The sequence below is a fragment of the Syngnathus scovelli genome, chromosome 1 (assembly GCF_024217435.2).
Source record: "Syngnathus scovelli strain Florida chromosome 1, RoL_Ssco_1.2, whole genome shotgun sequence".
Taxonomy (NCBI): Eukaryota; Metazoa; Chordata; class Actinopteri; order Syngnathiformes; family Syngnathidae; genus Syngnathus; species Syngnathus scovelli.
Genome location: NC_090847.1, coordinates 7,589,377 through 7,612,783, shown reverse-complemented (window position 1 = coordinate 7,612,783; position 23,407 = coordinate 7,589,377). Strand labels below are relative to the sequence as shown.

The 23,407-nt window shown below is 42.8% G+C and overlaps 1 protein-coding gene across 7 annotated transcripts in view; it reads right to left on the bottom strand.

Annotated features, from left to right (window-relative positions):
* Positions 1–23,407, bottom strand: part of unc5a (unc-5 netrin receptor A) — a 178,360-nt gene that overhangs the window by 91,017 nt on the left and 63,936 nt on the right. For 2 of the 7 annotated variants that reach the window (XM_068648741.1, XM_068648758.1), the window contains one exon: positions 1,736–23,407. This exon is cut by the window's right edge and continues 15,597 nt beyond it. The exons of the other annotated variants lie outside the window; for them this stretch is intronic. In XM_068648741.1, the coding sequence (XP_068504842.1) occupies positions 2,527–5,706 (3,180 nt within the window). In that variant the 5' untranslated portion in view covers positions 5,707–23,407 and the 3' untranslated portion in view covers positions 1,736–2,526. Of the gene's footprint in view, positions 1–1,735 lie in introns of those variants that run through there. 7 annotated transcript variants of the gene reach the window in all.

The window sequence follows — 23,407 nt, the reverse complement described above, 5'->3', positions numbered from 1 at the left end:
ACACACACGCACACACACACACACACACACACACACACACACACACACACACACACACACACACACACACGCGCGCGCGCACGCACACACACACTCAACACAGTGGGAGTATCAACCACTTAACAGAGTCCTTGCAGGTCAATGCAGAAATCAAATAGACATACAGCAGCACTGCATCAGTTTCCGCTGAGTGTGATTGGCTGAAACCACAATTTAAATCAATATTATATTAGCCAAGCATCACAAAGGGGGCTAAATGACACCATCCAATTATGTACACCTTTACATTACCCATTTTTTAATAGAAACATTTAATGCTAACCAATAAAAAACAAATGTAACATACAGATTTGATATTTGTCTGCAGCTGATCTTCCCTCAAGAGATAATTTGACTGACCTAAAATACACAAAACAGCCCACACACAATCCCAACAAGGGTGCACCAGCTGCCAATGTTCCGAGCCATCCTGTCTGTGGCAGATTTTCCCTCTGCACATGGGCCACAACATCTCCTCAGTCCAGCTGACCATGTCAACTCCCCAGTGAGGCACTGACGACATGCACAAGAGATGATGAAAAAAAAAATCCTCAAGGACGTTGCACTCTAAAGGAAAAAATCTAAAGTCATGTTGAACTGGGTTTGTTATATTCTCAATTATTTGCCAACACAGATCCACAAATCATCATGTTTTATCACTACTTGTAAAGTAAGTTGGCTTTAATTATTTTGTTTTACTTTCTAACTGCAGCACAAAATTCCTTAATGTAAAGCAGCATGACTGTGTTAAGAAGGGTTAAAAAAAAAATCGGAAAAAAGCACCTATCTATTTTTTAAGTATATAAAACTCCACCATTTGATCAATATTCTTAGAACAAAACATTAACTTTTATTTGATTTAATTATAATTTTGGCCTCAGATATCGGTTATCGGCTTCTTGAATGCCAACAATCTGTATTTGTAACAGCCTTAAAAAAACATAGAGGTCTATTTTGACTCTTTACCCAGCCAATTGTCCGTGATTATTCTGAAACATTTTACAAACACAAATAAATCAAGTAAGACATGCAGTCGTGGGTGTGCGGCTTGTGTTTTTAATAACCTGACATTCTCATTCTGCTGGCAACTATAAATAATTTAATTGTTAATGCATAGTCACACCTTGTGAATTATGAAAATACATTTACAGCATAGATTTCTTAACTAATACACAATTGTGCAACCTCTACTCGAGCACATTATAGTCATTGCAGCAGGGTTTATGGATTTTTATTTATATATATTATGGTGTCATGTGCCTAAAGCAGGGGTGCCCAAACATTTTCAGCTCGCGAGCTACTTTTGAAATGACCAAGTCACAAAGATCTACCCACTAAAAAAATAATTTATTTCATATATATATATATATATATATATATATATATATATATATATATATATATATATATATATATATATATGTGTCAACGTGAAAAAAAGTCCTCCCATTCCCTATGAAAGTGATACTTTTTTAAAAATCTTTTTACTATGTCCAGCTGCCCTTTTTATACCCTTTCTTAATTTTAAGAGAAAAAACAGGGATCTGACAATTGGAGGGAATTCGCGAACGTTCGTGTTGTGTTGTGCTGTTTGCGCACGCGTCAAGTGCGAAAAAACCCCCAAAACATTTTAATGTCGCGCGATCGACCAGTAGTGGCTAGGCGATCGACCGGTTGATCACGATCGACGTATTGGGCACCCCTGACCTAAAGGAAGGAAGGCATCATTGAGCAAAGAGAGCATAATCATGTGATGACCGGCAGCCATAACATGTTTTATGACAACCTTACAATCTCATCTGGAAGTAATGCAATTACAGTTACTATCCAGAATAATCAACCATTTCATGTTAGGCTGTCATGAAATACAATGCTTCTGTAACCGTTCGTTGTTAGATGAATTGGCTCTGCAATGGCTTCATACGTATATTTACTGAGCAATCACCCTGAATATTGAGAATGAGGGGAACAAGAATGTTGCTTATGTCAAGTTAAAAATAGTATAAATAAGCGGTCGACAGAGTAAACAATGCAAGTGATCAAACGCAGGAAGAGAAACAAAAATGGGATGTTAAAAAAAAAAGCCGGATATAATAGAGTTCACAGTTGACGGATGACAAATATTTACCTTCACATGTCACAAATCTAAATAAACATTCCGCGATGGGAGACATGCATCACGAGAGCTGAGGGGAAAAAACGATTTTGTGCAAACAACTTGGAATGAGGAAACAGATTCAAATGACTGAATCAAACTGCTCTCCTATCAGACAGTGGGAGATGAAGAATTATGTATGTACATAAGGACATAGGCTTGAACAGAAAAGCTAAAAGATGTACACGTTTGTGCTGTTATGCTCAGCGTGGAAATAATCAATCACCGGCAGGCACACAGAGAGATAACGCGCCTTTGCAAAACATTAAATAAACATGTAGTCCATCCATCCATCCATCCATCCATCCATCCATCCATCCATCTTCTTCCGCTTATCCGGGGTCGGGTCGCGGGGGCAACAGCTTCAGGAGGGACTCCCAGACTTCCCTCTCCCCAGCCACTTCATCCAGCTCATCCCGGGGGATCCCAAGGCGTTCCCAGGCCAGCTGAGAGACATAGTCTCTCCAGCGCGTCCTGGGTCGTCCCCGGGGTCTCCTACCGGTGGGACATGCCCGGAACACCTCCCCAGGGAGGCGTCCAGGAGGCATCCTGATAAGATGCCCGAGCCACCTCATCTGGCTCCTCTCAACGTGGAGGAGTAGCGACTCTACTCCGAGTCTCTCCCGGATGAACGAGCTTCTCACCCTATCTCTAAGGGAGAGCCCGGACATCCTGCGGAGAAAACTCATTTCGGCCGCTTGTATCCGAGATCTCGTTCTTTCGGTCACGACCCATAGCTCGTGACCATAGGTGAGGGTAGGAGCGTAAATCGACCGGTAAATTGAGAGCTTTGCCTTTTGGCTCAGCTCTCTCTTCACCACAACGGACCGGTACAGGGTCCGCATTACTGCCGACGCTGCACCGATCCGCCTGTCGATCTCACGCTCCATCCTCCCCTCACTCGTGAACAAGACTCCAAGATACTTGAACTCCTCCACTTGGGGCAGGATCTCATCCCCGATCCGGAGAGGGCATTCCACCCTTTTCCGATCGAGGACCATGGACTCAGATTTGGAGGTGCTGACCCTCATCCCGACCGCTTCACACTCGGCTGCGAACCGTTCCAGCGAGAGCTGGAGATCACGGCCTGAAGAAGCCAACAGCACCACGTCATCTGCAAAAAGCAGAGACGCGATGCTGAGGTCCCCAAACCGGACCCCCTCAACGCCTCGGCTGCGCCTAGAAATTCTGTCCATAAATATTATGAACAGAATCGGTGACAAAGGGCAGCCTTGGCGGAGTCCAACCCTCACTGGGAACGAATCCGACTTACTGCCGGAAATGCGGACCAGACTCTGGCATCGGTGATACAGGGACCGAACCGCCCTTATCAGTTGGCTCGGCACCCCGTACTCCCGAAGCACCCTCCACAGAACCTCCCGAGGGACACGGTCGAACGCCTTCTCCAAGTCCACAAAACACATGTGGACTGGTTGGGCAAACTCCCATGCACCCTCGAGGATCCTGCCGAGGGTGTAGAGCTGGTCCACTGTTCCACGGCCAGGACGAAAGCCACACTGCTCCTCCTGAATCCGAGGTTCGACCTCCCGACGGACCCTCCTCTCCAGCACCCCTGAATAGACCTTACCAGGGAGGCTGAGGAGTGTGATTCCCCTGTAATTGGAACACACCCTCCGGTCCCCCTTCTTAAAGAGGGGAACCACCACCCCAGTCTGCCAATCCAGAGGCACTGTCCCCGATGTCCACGCAACGTTGTAGAGGCGTGTCAGCCATGACAGCCCCACAACATCCAGAGCCTTTAAGAACTCCGGGCGGATCTCATCCACCCCCGGGGCCTTGCCACCGAGGAGTTTTTTAACTACCTCAGTGACTTCGACCCCAGAGATTGGAGAATCCGCCTCAGAGTCTCTAGGCCCTGCTTCCTCAATGGAAGGCGTGTAGGTGGAATTGAGGAGGTCTTCGAAGTATTCTCCCCACCGACTCACGACGTCCCGAGTCGAGGTCAGCAGCACGCCATCCCCACTGTAAACAGTGTTGACGTTGCACTGCTTCCCCCTCCTGAGACGCCGGATGGTGGACCAGAATTTCCTCGAAGCCGTCCGAAAGTCATTCTCCATGGCCTCACCGAACTCCTCCCACGCCCGGGTTTTTGCCTCAGCAACCGCCGAAGCCGCGTTCCGCTTGGCCATCCAGTACCTGTCAGCTGCCTCCGGAGTCCCGCAGGCCAAAACGGCCCGATAGGACTCCTTCTTCAGCTTGACGGCATTCCTTACCGCCGGTGTCCACCAGCGGGTTCGGGGGTTGCCGCCACGACAGGCACCAACGACCTTACGGCCACAGCTCCGGTCGGCCGCCTCAACAATGGAGGCGCGGAACATGGTCCACTCAGACTCAATGTCCCCCGCCTCCCCCGGGACGTGGGAAAAGCTCTGCCGGAGGTGGGAGTTGAAGCTCTTCCTGACAGGAGATTCTGCCAGACGTTCCCAGCAGACCCTCACAGAGCGTTTGGGTCTGCCAGGTCGGACCGGCATCTTCCCCCACCATCGGAGCCAACCCACCACCAGGTGGTGATCAGTTGACAGCTCCGCCCCTCTCTTCACCCGAGTGTCCAAAACATGCGGCCGCAAATCCGATGACACGACTACAAAGTCGATCATCGAACTGCGGCCTAGGGTGTCCTGGTGCCAAGTGCACACATGGACACCCTTATGTTTGAACATGGTGTTCATTATTGAAAATCCGTGTCGAGCACAGAAGTCCAACAATAGAACACCGCTCGGGTTCAGATCAGGGGGGCCGTTCCTCCCAATCACGCCCTTCCAGGTCTCACTGTCATTGCCCACGTGAGCATTGAAGTCACCCAGTAGAACGATAGAGTCCCCAGAAGGAGCGCTCTCCAGCACTTCCTCCAGGGACCCCAAGAAGGGTGGGTACTCTGAGCTGCTGTTTGGTGCATAGACACAAACAACAGTCAGGACCCGTCCCCCCACCCGAAGGCGGAGGGAGGCTACCCTCTCGTTCACCGGGGTGAACCCCAATGTGCAGGCGCCCAGCCGGGGGGCAATAAGTATACCCACACCTGCTCGACGCCTCTCACCGTGGGCAACTCCAGAGTGGAAGAGAGTCCAGCCCCTCTCGAGAGGGCTTGTACCGGAACCCAAACTGTGTGTGGAGGCTAGTCCGACTATATCTAGTCGGAATCTTTCTGCCTCACACACCAGCTCGGGCTCCTTTCCAGCCAGAGAGGTGACATTCCATGTCCCAAGAGCCAGCTTCTGCAGCCGGGGATCAGACCGCCAAGGTCCCCGCCTTTGGCTGCCGCCCAGCTCACATTGCACCCGACCCCTTCGGCCCCTCCCACAGGTGGTGAGCCCATGGGAAGGGGGACCCACGTTTCCATTTCGGGCTATGCCCGGCCGGGCCCCATGGGCGAAGGCCCGGCCACCAGACGCTCGCCTTCGAGCCCCGCCTCCAGGCCTGGCTCCAGAGGGAGGCCCCGGTGACCCGCGTCCGGGCGAGGGAAAACTAAGTCCATTTATATCACTCATCATAAGGGGCTTGTGAGCCGTGCTTTGTCTGGCCCCTCACCTAGGACCCGTTTGCCATGGGTGACCCTACCAGGGGCATGAAGCCCCCGACAACATGGCTCCTAGGATCATAGGGGCGCGCAAACCCCTCCACCACGATAAGGTGACGACTCGCGGAGGGGATAAACATGTAGTACAGCAACCAAATCACATCACGTTGGTGTGATCAGTGGAAGGAGAGGGAGACCTCAGACGAGATATAAAGGTAGCAACTGGAAGGACAGAAGAACGGGACGGGGCGGGAGAGTAGAATATAAATGGTTGGAACTCATTATTGCAATTTCCCTCCATTCAAATGAAGAGAAAATTGGCTGCTAAGCATTTACATTGATGCAGGCCTGTACATCTGTGCGCGTACATTAATTCCGGATACTAATGATGCTCTGCAGACGCCGAAGCACGATGACAGTATTTCCATGACAGATGTGCTCCAGAGGCCTGGGTCACATCATCAACTTTGAGAATTGCCTTCAAAAGCTTCTCGCATAAATCACCTTGCGGGGCGGCGTTTTCGGTGATTAAATAGCGTTTCGGGCCGTGTCAAATAGTGTGTCCAACGGAAAAGAACTGAGCAGTTAGTTTTGTAAAGAAAGTGCACAATAGCGACACGATTAATGAGCCTTGTAGCTTTTGAAAAGGAGCACTCACGGCTGCTTATTGGAGCTCGTTGATGTTTATTTAATACATGCTGTCATCGATGTGAAGGAACATCTCAGCGTGGTGTCGCAGGCCCCCGACTGCCCCACTTGACGTCGTCTTAAAATACAAATTTTTCTTGAAACCTGCAAGACCCTTTCAGGTTTGTGCTGATGTAAAAGAGATGGCATTTTGAGGCGCCTGTTTGGGAGGCAGCTTGTGCATTTGATTGTTTATTGTGCGTGCATGTGTGGGAGAGAGAAAGAGAGAGAACAGCTGGGAGTCTATATTTGTGTACAGTACATAACAGCAAGCGCGCTAACACAAGAGGGATTGATTCTTTCCGATACGACAACTGTCTTACTCCTCTAAGAAGCGTCATTAGTTTTGCGAGTCCTTTGACTGAATGAAATATCCACTTATATGAATGACATCCATGCGGTGCCCAAGATGAGACTATCCCCGGTCGTTGCATCCTCTTGGCGGCGTATTTTTTCTCAACGTGCCGTTTGTTTGTCCGTCCAAATCGTGCAAAAGCAACGGGGCATTGTTTCAGAAGTCAGGTCACAAGTCCCCTTGCTCCGTTCCAGTATCTGTATTTTTTTTCTATTGAAATACTAAAACACCGACTTTTATGGGAAAAAAAGCAAGCATACTGCAAATGGAATGTAATCTAGAAGCACAGTTCAAAGTGGCATATAATAGAAGAGAAGACATTTGGCGTAGGCCAAGCACAGTTAAACATGTTTTCGCAGTCCTATTGCCGTCAGTGTACTTAAACCAAGGTTTATTCACAGGCTGTGGATCAGAATAAACCCTGCTATAAATATTCCAATTACAATGCATTTGCTCGCATTCCTTGGTCCTTATTAAAAGTGCAGTGAGTTCAATTAGTGCGTGTGTGGCTGGGTGTGTGGGTGTTGGAAATGATGCCTTTCCAAGATGGACTCAGAGTTGGTCAACTCCAACTCGTCATGCAGATCAAAGGACAATTTCGATATTTGCCAGTTTAGATTCCATTGGACGAATTTGGTCAGCAGTGAGGATTACCTCCCTGTTGAAATAGAGTTACGATTAGATCAGCAAACTTTGTACCTTTTCTTTTCACTGTGCCTGAGCAAAATGAAAGAACATGTTAACGCGAAATGTTCCGTGTGGAAATTCAGTCATTCGGAAATTCAATCCCTTCCCTCCCTCTGAACAGTGTGCACTGTCCAAATCATATTAGGAAGGGTCGCTATATACCGTCATTTCCGGACTATAAGCCGCGACTTTTTTCCAAAATTTTGGACCCTGCGGCTTATAGTCAGGTGCGGCTTATATAAGATTTTTTTTCGGGATTTTTGTGATGACTTGATCACTTTTACTCTTAACACTATTATATACAGTAAAAGCTACAAAACAAACTGACAAATAACTCGTTTTCAAATCAGACGAGTAAAAACTGGTCAAATATTAAAAAAAAAGATATTAAAAGTGAAGACAATTTGCAATTGTAGTAATGACACACAAATTTGATGCGCAATTTGTCTTCGCGGGCCACATAGAATGATGTGGCGGGCCGTATCTGGCCCCCGGGCCTTGAGTTTGACACCTGTGATCTAAAACTTTTCTCTTACTCTGCCATGTCACTCAGAGATTACACAAAGCAGTGGCGCTGTTTGGCCCATCTGCATTGTATTAAAACCCAATCAATCAGCATTTAAATTAAATTCTTCTGACATTTTGCTCACCAAAAACAAGTTGTAATGAATGTGAACTTTTAATGCATTTAGAAGGTTACTTTGAACCTTAAACGGCGGCGCGGCGTACTTATGGATTATTACGGCCTCCAGCCTCCAGGGGGCGCTCTAGCAGGAAGCAAGAGCGAGACAGACGAAGAAAAGATAATGTGCCGAAGAAGACGTGCTCGTTTGTGTTTACATTTCGCGCATCACGCACACACCCACATTCACACAAAGACAGGAAGCTTTTATACACAAACCGTCATTATGGGGGACAAAAGAAATGCATATGATGCCGCTTTTAAGCTATACGTGTCGCTCGCTAGTTTAATGTAATTTAGCGCTTCGTGCATGAATAAGATTAGCATGAACATACCCTTTTCACACTCGAAGAAATGCATAAAACTGACGACGAAAGAGAGACTGAGAAAGTGTGAGGCGAAGGATATCTAACGCTATTCCAATCGGACACTAAGGAGGAAGACTTCGATGGTTTCAGTGCACAGGAGGAAGATGAAGACGGCTCTTTTTTTACTTTTACTGGTATGTTTTTTTTTAACCAGTCCTGTTAGTGCTGTGCTACCCTGTTGCTTCTGTGTTGCTGCTGTGTTACCGCCGCGTCTCAGTGACTTTGCTGTGTTACTTCCGTGTTGCGCCTCACAGGCAGTGTTTGGAAAGAAATGTTAAGGTATGTTATTAAAGCTTTAAAAAAACTTTCTGTGTCCAGTCTTTCTTTGCTAATAACTCGCGTGCACACTTCCGCGTTGCTGCGGTACTACTGCTGCGTCACAGAATGTTTAGAAAGACATGTTCAAGTATGTTAGTAAAACGTTAAAAAGGCTTTCTATGTACTGTCTTTCTTTGTAAAAAACTCGTGTGCACGTGCGGCTTATAGACCGGTGCGGCTTATGTAAGAAAAAAACTGAAATATCCATGAATATTAGCTGGTGCGGCTTATAATCCGGTGCGTCTTATAGTCCGGCAATTACGGTAGTGTGTCTGGGCCCGTTTTCTGCACAGATCAAGGCACCACATTTGGGACGCATGCTGCTTTGGTCTTAGTGGTGTTTTTATAGCATTACTCTTCCAAGTCCACAGGCGGCGGAAACGCCTTCTCGTAATTTTGGTGTTCTTTTGACACGAGGACAGTTAGAGGACTTCAGTGGAATAAGGACGAGCAGAAAATGAGCCAACAACTTCATACGCTGAGAGCACGTTGCTCGTTAGCTTTGACTTTATGACATTGGTGATTTACTTGTGTAATGCAGATGTAAATGAAATAAACAACATGCTTCAAAAGCTTAATGAAGTCCATTAGGTTCTCTGGAACAAACCAAATGTTTAGATGAGAATGTTTTTCTCGTGCTCACGTAAGACTTTTCTCGTCACTCTGAGAAAAAAATATTAAGTTTAAATTCACCCAATTTCACAAATGGGTTCGTCAGTTATTATAATAACATTTGGGTCCTTCTCACAAGTATTTCACTTGATCAGCTGTGAAAATGTAACAGGAGGTTTGATCTTGTAAAACAATTTAGTCACAAGCACGACAAGTGGTTCATATAGTGCAACTTCAACACACACTACAGTTTTTACCATGCAGGGTGAAATTTCAACATGGCCACATAATCCATCTAGACCATCTCAAAAGGAAGCACTACGTGCCAGAACTTAGCTGACCATGCACAATGGCGGAAAAGGATACCTATAAAAGTGACAAGAGCACAGGGGAGCCTATAAGTCAAGTCTGTTGACTATGTTCAGCAATACTCAATCGCTATTGTGACAGAAATGCCCAGAGTTTCAGGCTTAAAATGTTATTTGTCTTTGATAAAATAAAATGTAAGGATGGCATTTCTACGTGCAGTCCAACGAAGCCCATTCTGCAAGACAAACTTTTAGGAGGAGGATTCCACATGGCTCGACTCCAAAAATAAATGCTGCAAAGCTTAAAGGAGTCACCTGCTTGGGCTTGATGCATTTCAGCCACAGATATTTTAACATTTCCTGACATAAGCGGACACAATCCTCAGAAGAAGTAAGGCTGTTAGGAGGGGCAGACAGAGTCGTAGTCTTTGCCATCCCAGGCACGCACCAGCCTTTGGATTTGAAGACTCCTTGCGCTCAGTCGGAAATGAGGTTAAACTCGAAGCAAGTTGATTACAGAAGAAACAGACAGGCGGGGGAATGAGGCATTCTTAAATCGTTGACATTGTAGAAAATAATGGGAGGAAAAAGGAAGGCAAAGCCAAGAAACTATTATGTTATCAAGTTAATCCTTTAATTACCGGATATGCCTACAGCTAAAATGAGAGGTTTTGCATATTGTATTTCACAACTGTGGAACTATTTCCTTTGCAGCATGTAAGGTAGACTGCCAGAAACGGCAGGAGCTTTGGACTTTAAATGAGTGCTTTGCAATTTGGCATGTAAACATTACAAATCGAAATACAGTCAAAGGGCTGGCTAAAACATGCTTTAAGTACTTGGGTGGGCATAATGATTTAATTGATGCTCAAGAACTGAGTCGATTGTCATTGTTGATCGTTAATGTTAATCGTGTCTTGCGGGGGAAAAAAAACGCAAAATAGAGACAAGTACTGTCTTTTGAGGCTGTTGATGTAGTCTCAATTACTTTGCGGCTGAAAGAAAAAACTGTCAGCTCCATGCACACTATCATTATGGCACAACCCCTCTACATATTATTCGTAAGAGTACAACACGGGTATTACTGTGGGAGTTAAGAAAATTGCCATTAGGGTTGAAAGAGTTTAAATTGTGCCCCCCTCCCCCTCAATATTGTAATTTAATTCCACCTCCTGCGCTTAAACTCAGTCATGTTCACAGTGACGCACATTGCTCAGAGGCACGCCCCGTGCTATCAGTGTGTATTTAAACGCCATTCTCCTGTCACTTATAAACCCGCAAAGTAGCGCATTCGCGAAAGGTGAAGCACAAAGTATTGAGGGATCACTGTATTAAAATTTTTGAATATTTACACCACCCGCCGCCACCACAGTAAATTGAATCAAAGGCTCTGCCAAAAGGAGGTTTAATTTAGCAAAATGACCAACATTCACAAGGTCAGAGAGTACACACATTTGGTGACAAAATGCTTCTGTCACACATTTGACACAAACCGATGTAAACACGGGGAACCCAGCGACACTTTCCGAGTAGCATGTCCCTGTGACTACTTGCTCCAGCTCATCTCATCAGTTAGCCTTCGCTCAATAAAGACCCGGGTCGGACCAAATTGGAAGATTAGTCACAATCAGAGTGATGGATTGTGGGGGGCTTCCTCGGCGTCGCACGGTGCAGCCGAATGTAACGCAAAGAGATGATCCATAGCAAGTGTCACCTGCTTAAATAATGGCAGAAGCCGTGTTACAAAATAACACCTGCTCAGCAGACACACACACACTACACTGTAAACTAAGACACAAGCTTCGTATCTGTTTATGTTGTCAATTTAAAATAATGTCTTGACTTAAGCTGAGTGCCGACATAAGAACATTACGTTAGATCAACCTAAAGGGTGACTCACAACACGCACAATTTTATTGCTGCTCCTTAAAAGTCATGTTAAGTGACAGTAAATCAACCTTTTTTAACATTTCGATTGTCTTTAGCATCTTTGAGTGTTCTGATAAGCTCTACATTAATTCGAAACAAGCTTCGCAGACTACTGACAATAGATATCATTCAAATTAGTAGAGCAAAAAATAAAAATAAATGCAGGGTCCACATCAAGATTTACTTAGTAATCCCTAATTACAGGAGCAAATGAATAGGTTCATAGGTCCTAAGTTATTATCCAGATAGCGCACCGAAATAACATGCTCAGGTCAAATGTTAATGCGGAATCCAGGTGAACAGATTAGTGCATAAACAATCTTCGTTAGCAGCCTGACAAGCGCTGATGAACATAAAGCAGCAAAGGATGATGAGAACGTTATTAGCTGATCTTCAGCCATGTAGTTAAAAACGGATGATGGCGCTCATAATCAATGTGATTCTTCCTCTGGGTACCGTGACTTGAAGGTTTTCAAGGCCAGAATAGAGAGAAACTCAATCATCTAGTACCAACTGCATATTTTTAATCAAACTGAAAACAATCTACCCAGCAAACCTGACAAATAGTACCTTGCTTAGTTAATGCTCTCCCCTGTTACATAATTCATGCAAAACGCAGGCGCTAATATGAAGTCTTATCCAATGTCTCAATGTTACATGCAGTTCTTTTATATCGCATTCCAACTATAATCTAAGCAGGAGGAAGATAACGAGAGCCACAAGAACAGAAGATGCAGATATGTCGCAGCGCCAATATCAAAGAAGTGCGTTTAGCATTATGATTGCAAGGCTTTGGACGAGAACGAGAACCACAACAAAGAATTATCAATACGTCGGTCTACCTGCCTATGAATGAAAGACAAGGATGGTTATCTGATAACAGCAAACTAGAGCATACTATCTGAAACGTTTCCGCACATAGGGTATCAGTCAAAGGCAAAGATCGTGTTCAGAAGAGAAAAACATAATTTCAAAGTGAACAGGTTAGAATTTTTTCCCTTTTGTTTCACTACAACTAAAAGTACTGACAGAGTGAACGAGCCAAATGTACACACAAATACGTAACTTTTGAATAAAACTTAGCCCCTTTTTCTAATTGCTTGGAAAGTTCAATTACACGAGGGTGCAAAATGTTTCATCCAGACGCAAAAAGACAAACATGAGGTGAATAAAAATAAGCCTCAAGGGTGTGAAAACAGTTCACACCAGTCAAATTCAAAATAACAGGTCAAATACAGCAAATGTTCTCTCAGTTTTAAAAGCTGTCTGTAAGCTGTATAGTAATGGGTGTTATCATCGAGTATTTAATTGATTGTTAATTAGGTCAATTGCGTGGACTTCCGTGTCATTGTGTTTATCAATTGAGGCCAAATTTAGGACAGTACACTGCTCAGAGAATATCACCTTTGATAGAGAATCGCTTACTTGTAAACTTTCAGCATGGTTGAACAATAAAGTACAGTCAAGACACAAAAGCTACAAAAACAATGAACATATTGTAATACAACAATGAAGGAGAAAATATTAACAATAAATCAGACCATTTACGTTTTACACATTCCAAATTATGGATTTTATAAACGTACTGCAATGAAAAACTGCTTTAGAAATACTCAAGAGGAAATGTGCAACGCCCACAAGCTCTTTGTATTGCAGCATGAATGTTAAAAAAATACTGTAGATATTTGCAAAGCATTGTGCACACATTGGGTTTATTTTGAGAAAATACTGTAGCTAGCAAACAAGAAAACATACTGTTACTGTGTTAAGGTTAGTGTCAGTGCTGATACACACTATTTTTGCATACCGCATTTTCCGGACTACAAGTCACTCCGGAGTATAAGTCGCACCAGCCATAAAATGCATAATAAAGAAGAAAAAGACGTACTATACAAGTCGCACTTGGGGGAAATTTATTTTATAAAATCCAACACTAAGAACAGACAGGTCATCTTGAAAATATAAATAAAATAAAAATAGAATAGAGGCAACAACAGGCTGAATAATTGTACGGTAGGCTCACGTTACATGACACATAAACAACGAACTGAGAACATGCCTGACGTAACATATTAAGAGTTATTCAGATAACTATAGCATAAATGACATGCTAACAAGTTTACCAAACCATCCGTGTCACTCCAAATCACTAAATCCAATGAAAGCTTAATCCTCTGTGTCACTTTTAAACAACTCCGCTAACTCCGGAGGTAGAAGATGCGGTGCTTCCTCTTCTACGTGGTTTACGTCAGACTCATCATTGGTTGCAGTTCCAATTATTCCACAGGCCTAGAGCGCCCTCTTGCGGTTTAGTGTGAGAATAACATGTGAAATGATATAATAATGTGTTCATAATTTCACACATAAGTGACTGAGTATAAGTCGCACCCCTGGCCAAACTATGAAACTAACTGTGACTTATAGTCCGGAAAATACGGTATATAGAAAAAAAGCAAGCCATAGCAATATCAACAATTTAACTTTTTCACCTTGACATGTTAAAGTGTCTCCTGTAAATGCTCATAACATTTGGGTAAATGGTAAGAATGAAAATGATTAGACTCACTCCAAAATACCGAGTTAGAAAGAGTGGGGCCGAAGGGACGGGCAAACTAAACTAATTTACTACTAATCAGAAACTAAAAACCAACATCTTCACTTTGTCTTTAATCAGGATTTGCTCTCACACAGAGCACACATCAGTAAAGTGAAAATGAAAGGGAACACGTTAAAAAATCCCAGCTTCTGCTTTTCTCACTGACACGCTAATTTGTCTTTTGCAGCAACATGACTAGAGTGATGTACAAAAAGAAGCAGAAGATGACAGAGGATGATGCACTTGAGCACAGCACTTGTTCTTTTTTAACCCAGCAGATCAGATGTAATGTTTGAGGCTTCAAGTTGCTTTAGGCACTGTCTGCTGATGCCGACAAAACGGAAAACCTCAAACCTGCCACTACAGCATCACGACAACTCTTTGGCGGACTGACTGAAGGCTCTTTAAATAGAGGCATTGAATATGGAAAAATAACTTCTAATATGACACCAAACTTTGGAGTTTGCATGAGCTCACAACGTACGGATGTCATAGGTGTGCTCTGCCAGTCGTCAAAATTCTGCCAGAATGAACTCAAACTCACTTGTGACCCTGAATCAGGTAAGCAGAAGAACAAAATGGATGAATGGACATTATTTTCTTCTGCACTGCAATTCAGCAATACATCTTCTGTTCTACCTGTGATAATATTTATATTCGTGATTTCCAACAGTTAAGCATGGAACCTTTAAATTTAAAATTCTATGACAAGGCGTGAATCTAGATATTTGATTAATTACAGAAAGGAATAAGAAAACAAACATTCTGTGTCCTAGTTACACACAAAACTATTACTGATTTATAGGGCCAGGCTGATATTAGCGTTTTGAGAATCAGACATTTGTTTTTGTTTTTAAACACATAACACAAGGATAATTACGACATTGCAACGTTCCATCTTTCCACCAAAAACAGTAAAAAATATGTATGAAAACTGACAATTTTGTTGTTGTTGTAAAGTTAAACAATGGACAACGTGTTGTAAAGGTTTAAGGCAGGCATGTCAAACTCAGTTTGGCTCTGGGGCCGGATCCAGACTTTCTGTTCTCAGGTGGGCCGGATCAGTAAAAGAATGTCAACTCCAAATGTTTTGCTTTGTTTTTCAGTACTATGTTTTATCATTCAGCCTACATTTGTAGCCTACCCTACATATTACCGGATGACAAGGAATTTTTTCTAAGCACAACACATTTTTTCCACAAACAATAAAAAAAAATGATTTCATGGTTCACTGGTTTATTTTAACAATGAAGTGAACGCAGTTTTACACCTGAACCAACTCACCACACTTAACAAACTCAAGTGGGAGCTATGAAAAAAAAATATTCTCGCCTTAATTGTCGTACTGCTTTGAAATAAATAAAAAAAGAAATACAAAATAAAAGTTATAGCAGTGCATGCTTATACTACATCCGATCAAATTACTAGGCTGGGCCTACTGAAGCTGAGAATATACTGCACAATATTAACTGTCTTTAATATGAAACCAGTTTAATCTTATTTTTAATGATCTGTATTAATGAGTGCAAACTAATTTCGTGTCATCACACTTTTTTTCTCTTTCACTGCACTCCTGCAGTCTCCTTGCTGCTGCTGGCTCCTGAAACTTGGGATCTTTTTGCCTTCACAAGTGTATCAATATTGGGTGTCAAATCCTGAGTAGCAGCACATTTAACAATATCATTCAAGTGTTTATTTGTTAACCTTGAGCGCTGCTTTGTTTTAGTATTGTTCATTACGGAAAAAACCTGTTCACAAAGATAAGTAGTCCCAAACATGGATAGAACGTTTGCAGCCATGGCTGTTAATTTGGGGTAACCTGGCACGAGATATTGATAAAACGTATCCAATCCCACGGACCCAAATTTATCCTTCATAGCGGAATCGCACTGCAAGTCAATAAGCTCGAGTTGAATGTCAGCTGGCATATCAGAAGGCTTCACTGTAAATGGCGAGCGAAAAAAGCCAAATTTGTTCTCAAGTTCACTGAATACCTGAAACCTCTGCTCAAACTCTCGCAGCAAATCTGTTATGTTGTCTTTATATTTTTTCAAATCATTATCGGGACAGTCCGGTGCTTCCAGACGAACAGCTGTGAGACAAGAGAAATGTGCAGAGTCACCGCTGGATATCTGCGTCTCCCACAGTGACAGTTTCATCTTGAACGCACTTATGCTGTCGTAATATTGAGTGACAACTCTGTTTCGGCCCTGCAATGTAGTGTTAAGTGTGTTCAAGTGTTGTGTAATATTAGTCAGAAACGCAAGATCCTGCACCCATTCCTTGCATTTAAGTTCCTTTACTGGGCGTCCCTTCTTCTCCATAAACTGTCCAATTTCCCCTCGTAGCTCAAAGAAGCGCTTGAGTACTGCACCTCTGCTTAACCACCGCACGTCAGTGTGGTATGGTAGACCAGCATGAATGTCATGATCACGGAGAAATGTGTCAAACTGACGGTGATTTAGACCGCGCACTCTGATGAAATTGACAGTTTTCACAACCACACTCATAACATGGTCCATTTTCAGTGTTTTGCAACATAACGCCTCCTGATGCAAAATACAGTGAAATGCCCAAAAGTCTTGTCCTCCATTTGCGGTCTGTACTTTGTCACGGAATTTTGTAGCAACGCCTGCCTTTCTCCCGACCATTGATGGCGCACCGTCGGTAGCCAGGCTCACGGCACGCGACCAGTCCGCTCCCGCCCTGTCCAGCGCTCCAACGAGAGCGCTGAAAATGTCGTCTGCTGTTGTGGTGTCATTCATGGGTACCAATTCAAGCAGCTCCTCGGTGATGGTCAAAGTTTCATCAACACCTCTAATAAATATGGCCAGTTGAGCAATATCTGTGACATCGGTACTCTCATCAATTGCAATTGAAAATGCGATAAATGACTTGATTTTCTCTTTCATTTGGCGCGTCAAGTCACTTGAGAGTTCTGTCACCCGATCTGCGACAGTGTTCCTCGTCAGACTAATATTGGCAAAGGCAGGTCGCTTTTCAGGGCACACGACTTCCGCAGCCTTCAACATGCATGTTTTCACAAACTCCCCATCAGAAAATGGCTTGGATGCCTGCACCAGCTCGTTAGCAATAATGTAGCTGGCTCTTACAGCCCCATCAGCGATATTGCGGCTGCGCGTAAAAGTAGACTGCTGTTTCTTCAGACCAGCCACAAATTTGTTTATCTCGTCTTTCCTTATTTGTCCTTTCAAGTGGTCATACTTGTCTATATGATGAGTCTCATAGTGGCGCCGAATATTAAACTCTTTGAACACTGCAACTTGCTGATTACATACCAAGCACACTGGTTTTGCATTCACTTCTGTGAATAAATAATGCTCAGTCCATTTTTCCTTGAAAACTCTGCACTCCGTGTCCACTTTTCTTCTTTTTGACAGTGCCATTTTGGGAAGGGTGTGTTGACTGATAACTTGTGGTGAATTGTGAAGCAAGATTTACGGTTTAGTTTTAGTACTAACTCGTGTCAATGCCGCTGGACGTGAGCTCTTTTACACATTTACTGCCCTCCCGTGGCCGGAGGGAGCACTTGGTTTGTATTTGTTTTAAAAGATCATAACTTTTGATAGAAATGAGCTAGAGACTCGCTTCTTTTTTTGACATACTCAGAAATTTATGCCGGGCCGGATTAAATGATCCAACGGGCCGGATCCGGCCCGCGGGCCGTATGTTTGACATCCCTGGTTTAAGGGACCCAAAAAGCATTACTTACTTTGAAAAATACTAAAAATACTTACCAAATACTTTTACATGGGAAACACACACACACACACACACACTCACACACACACGCACACACACACGCATGTATATGATACTATGCTACCAGATATCGTAATCGTCCTAATAAATGGTACTACATTGTATTCAATATTGATACAATATTGTTTGAAGCACCCTTGATGGTCCTTATATATTTCTACAAATCACTGTGAAAGATTATGGATTCAATCAAGTAGTCTTCCTCTAGAAAATGATATTGAATCTAACACACTAGCCTGCTCCTGGACGCTTTACACCTGCAGTACTTGAAGACAATGGAGAAATGGCTCGTCGGTGCTATTACAATGCATTAGGAGTGGTGATGTATAGGACATAGCTTTTACCAGTCACCACCCTATAGGGCTTGTGGAGGCCCAAAACATGTTAAAAGTTGGAACAACTCTTTGAGAGTTTGAGATAAATAACCTGATAGGGACATCATTTTGAATTGATGGTAGTGTTTGTTTAGCGTGTGTGCATTCCCATAAGTGAACTTACAAAAACAATTGAACTGAGTTGTGACTGCCAACACAACCAATAAATACTGATTTCTCAACATCCTCAAAAGGCATTGTGCATTTATTTCATCTGCCGTCTTCTCACCATCTCACATTGAGTTGACACAAAAGACCAAGCTGGAGTGTCCTGAACTGATGCTGAGAGAAATTGAATTTAGCAGCACAATGGTAAGCTTGTATAGCTTTTCTCTCACTTTAGCAAAAGGGTTATGGCCTTTTTCACAATACACAAACTCCTCAAGTTGTCCTTGAAATCCTCTCTTTGTGACTCGGCCCATTCAATATGTCACCACGCCAATTGCAACTATAAAAGACAAACAAGAAAGTCAGCATGATTGTTTTGTTACTGTAGTATACATGAGCTTGCTAGACTCTTCCCTCTTGAATTCTCCACAAAGAAAAGCAACAATAGTTAGTATGGGGTTCCTTTTCCTTTGCTGCCTTTCCAAACCATTTAGAGCTGTGATGGCCACGGTCCACATTACTCGAGTAGAAATGGCTTCCGCAGCATACCCACCCGCTTGAATAACCACAAAGCATTAGGTGACAAGAAATAAATAACTTGAGACCGGCAATAGAGGCTAGCTCTGAGTCCAATGGAGAGACTGCATGAGGGCTGTCAAACCTGTAGTTAGAAAAAAGGGAATGGCAGTCACTTGCCGTCTCAAGTGCATAAAAGCAATTCCGTTGTGCGGTAAAGAAAGGGATGGCTACAAACGTCAAGTTGGGCTTTTTGGAACGTAAAACTACCAGGCAAAATGTTTCCTTTGAAAGCAATTGAATGAATACTTGAGTTTTCAGATTGCTTGTGTACAGATTGCTGAAATGTGAACTTTGGTGAGGTATTCCCATTTGTGATAATTGTCATCAGGTGTAGAAAATAACGTAGTAAATCTATAAAGCTACAGTATGGAAAGATAAAGGATGTGTTTCTTTCCCTACAATTGAAAACAATTTCCAGGCATCTCACAGTCTGTCATGCAAATGGACCACTGCTCTCTCCGCCCTTGTACTGTCTTTTTTTTTTTTTTTTTTTTTAAAACAATGATGGAGAGGTAAAGAAACTGTGTGAGGGCAGTATAATGTAAATTTGCTTCACTGTTAGATCATAATCTGGGGGACATCGCACTTAGACTGTGGTTTGGAGCCAAGTAATGCACTCTGTTTTTACTGTCGCTTCGAGACATGATTAATCAATATTCCTATCTAAGATATGAATGGAGGTGGCTCAAGGACAGTTTTCATTTTCCATTTTAACAAAACCCTTAGTGACAAAAAGCCTCTGTTGTGCACATTGGTATTATGATATCTTTATTGCCCTTGAGATTGTGAAGATTGACTAAGATCTGTTTAAAATGTACACTTTGAACTATTTAATGTGTCGCTGTCTTAGTTCTATAATGAATCCACATTTTTACAATCCACACTCTGATCCTGTCTAACACACAATCCGATTCCGAAGCTAAGTGGCACGACGTGCAGCACAAAAAGCAGTGCAAGTGGAGACTGTTATTAGGTTATTAGCAAGGATCGTAATCAAACAGTCAAACCGAAAGATTCACTGTGAAGAGTTCATAACCATTAGCAGAAAAGAAACATATAATAGGATATTAGTTGTTATGAAAAAGAAAAGTCAGAAACCAAAGAGAAGTTGGTCGTTCCAGGACAAGACAAGGAGACTAACATATTGTAGTTAACATACAGTATACCCTATTCAAACCTTGTTCAGAACCAAAATGTTTAAATTTCCATTAAATCAAATAAGAACAGTCTTTTGCACATAGCATACAAGGTCAAATCTGAGAAACAAATTGTATTGTAAATTGTACTTCAGCGGTCACCTTTCTGAAGCTGAGAGCTCCTCTTCCCATACTGCGACAGACTCACAGCTTCACAATTCTGAAATATCATATCACATTTCCTCTAATTATCTTTCATAATATTATTGAATGTTAAGTATAATCAAGAATATACATTTATATGAAGACAATTATAAATTCTCTTTTCAAATGGTCACTTGAACAACAATCCTGGGAAATCACAATGTTCAAACACCGGTTAGATATTTATAGAACAGGCCCACGGGCTACCGTACTCATGTGGTCCTTATGGGATACCTGGTGGGAACCAGGTTGGTGACCCCTGCTATATGCAGATGCACTAAAACCACAACCTGGTTTTTAAAGCACACTCAACCTAGGCTGTTCTACTAGGGGATTAAAAAAACCACCTAATTAATGGATCCTTAATAGTTCTATGTAATTAATTGTTCAAGGACCTGCATTATATTACTAGTACACATGTTAAAATGGGACCCGATAGACTGAGGGCCCAAAAGTTGCAGTATGGGTATGAAATCTATCTTTTCTGACATCATTCCTGAAATCTTCTGACACACTTTATATATGCAAACCCGGCTAAACCCATTTTATCCAATTTACAATTGAAGGACGACAGAACAGGACTCTCGGAATCTATTGAACTCATGAAGCAATTCAATGTCATCCTGAGCATTTGCTGCCTAAAGCAGTTTGCCAGAGAAGATTTCTGTTTGGCTTTAAAAGATGGTGTGTAATTTCTCTTCTGGCATGCTACAAACTAGTTGGGATTCAATAAACAGTGTCTCCATCGATTGCAGCTGAATAGGGCACTCACTTTTGTCTGCATTGTTTCAAGAGTCAAAATTCGCAATGAACCATCAACTAATTGGTTATTATGCCCAACTAGTCATGACAACTTGTCCCTGGTTGGGTAGTTGTCAGTCAAACGCCCGTTTGCTGCCCCTTCATGCAAGATTCAATAGCAGGGTAAACATTTTCATCACCTGTGCTATGTGACGCCTGCTCAGAGATCACATTTAAATTCTCTGCCAGTCAGCTAACGTATGGATCTGCTGATTCGCCGCGACTGTGCCGGGCTGAGCCTCCCCAACAAGCACAAGGGCCAGCTGTTGCGACTCATCTGTCGCACGGGCATGCGCTCTGATTGCCGTAAACCTAACGTTCATTCCTGCTGCACACAAGCCCATCATTTTTGGGAAAATGATCAACTTCCTGCCCCAGTGCCAACGGAAGAATGCGGATTATGATGGGGAAAATGAAAGAATGATGCATTGAATACAACTGTTGGAGATGCAGATACTTGGATTCAAGTTTTCAGAGAGGCTGAAGCAGAGGAGCTTAATGTGGCATAAACTCTGTTAATTTCATGTTCACCAATGATTAGTGGCGATGGATGAGTGGGGCAGTTGAAAACGCTTATAAAATTCATTGGCAAAATTACCCACATTTGTATTAAAAAAACATTTGTCATAGTACTGGGGCTTATTAGCATGATTTCTTATGTAAATGGGAGCAGCAGCATCAGGGACGCAGAGATTTTTCTCATTCTGTTGAGAAAGACGAGGGAGACGCCCTCTTCAAAGTTTGAGCCCATGAACCCCACAAAGGTCTGTTCCTGCCCCTGCTGGCATGAATAATCACCCCTAGCTTTCCTGTAATGTGCTTTGGATGATATATTGAACCACATTTATTACTGCTCCACTTCCACCTGGCTGGGAGCAGCAAGCCGTCCATTAATAAAGAAAGGGCTGCAACAGGACAGCCAAAGACTACGTGATTAGATCTTCTGTAAAAGACAGAATGGCCTAATTGCTAAAAGTGGAGTCATGGGCAGCTCAAATTTGCCAATAGAGGGTCAGCCTGGATCAGGTGGTAGAGGACATCGAGCAATTGGAATTTTGTTTGCTTCATCCCTTAGACCTGCAGAAAAAGAAAGCGACTCAACCATAATACTACATAGTATGCCGGTTGTCAGCATGAATCTTCTTAAAAATATAAGCGATGGTCATTTGACCTTGTTATGAATTCCTGTTTCAAAGCCAAAGTCAGCCAAGTAAAGCTCTGTCTCTCACCCTACTTGCCTCAAAACACCATTAATCAGTAAAGTTTCCACAATCAGAATTTACAGCAGTCTAGAAATGAATTATTCTATTGTCATGCTCATAATCAAAATTGTGTCGAACGGCGTATGAATAAGTCAGTAATGTTAAACCACACAGTCTGGATTTACACGACATGGCTTAACTCAGATTTTGCTTTGTTCTATAAATGTAAACAGATGAGTCACTTGGAAATACATCAAAATTGACCAAATCCAGCCTTAGAGAACATAACAGCAAGTCACCATATAAATGCACCCCATTTATCATCAAAACCAAGTCTGGCTCTTAGCAAGTTCAACAGTTGCTAATCCTTATCCAAATGCATCCTTGCAAGCTGTATTTCATGGCTGCTGTCAACTCAGCGAAGAGGCAATGTAACAAACTATAAAGACACATCAAACTTTCACCAGCATACACATACAGAATATGCTAAAGATTAGTCCTGACTCCTGAGGGACTCATATTTGAATAAATATGGGCATAGCCGATAACACTGAACAGCTTGATTCAGTACGGCGGGGTACTTTACATACTGCCCTTGCAGAGCTATGCAAAAGCATCGCTTTGTTGTTTTAATGACCTTTTTTCCACAGAAACCATTTTGACACAGAACAGTAAATATTAGGACCCATACAAATCCTCATTACTAAAACATAAAGGGGTGGCACATGGGCCAAATAATATTCATTTATGGTTCACCATTTGCAAAAATGTAGCAATTCCCTTTTTTTTTTCCTGTGGAACATACACCTCTTGCCCAGGGCTGGGTAATGTAAATGCCATTGCAATGAAGAAGCAACTCTGGGACCACTGCTTTGGCGGAATGTTATTTTAGTTTGCACCAAAGGACAAACCTATAAAGGCTATTTATTTGCATTATCTGTATGTC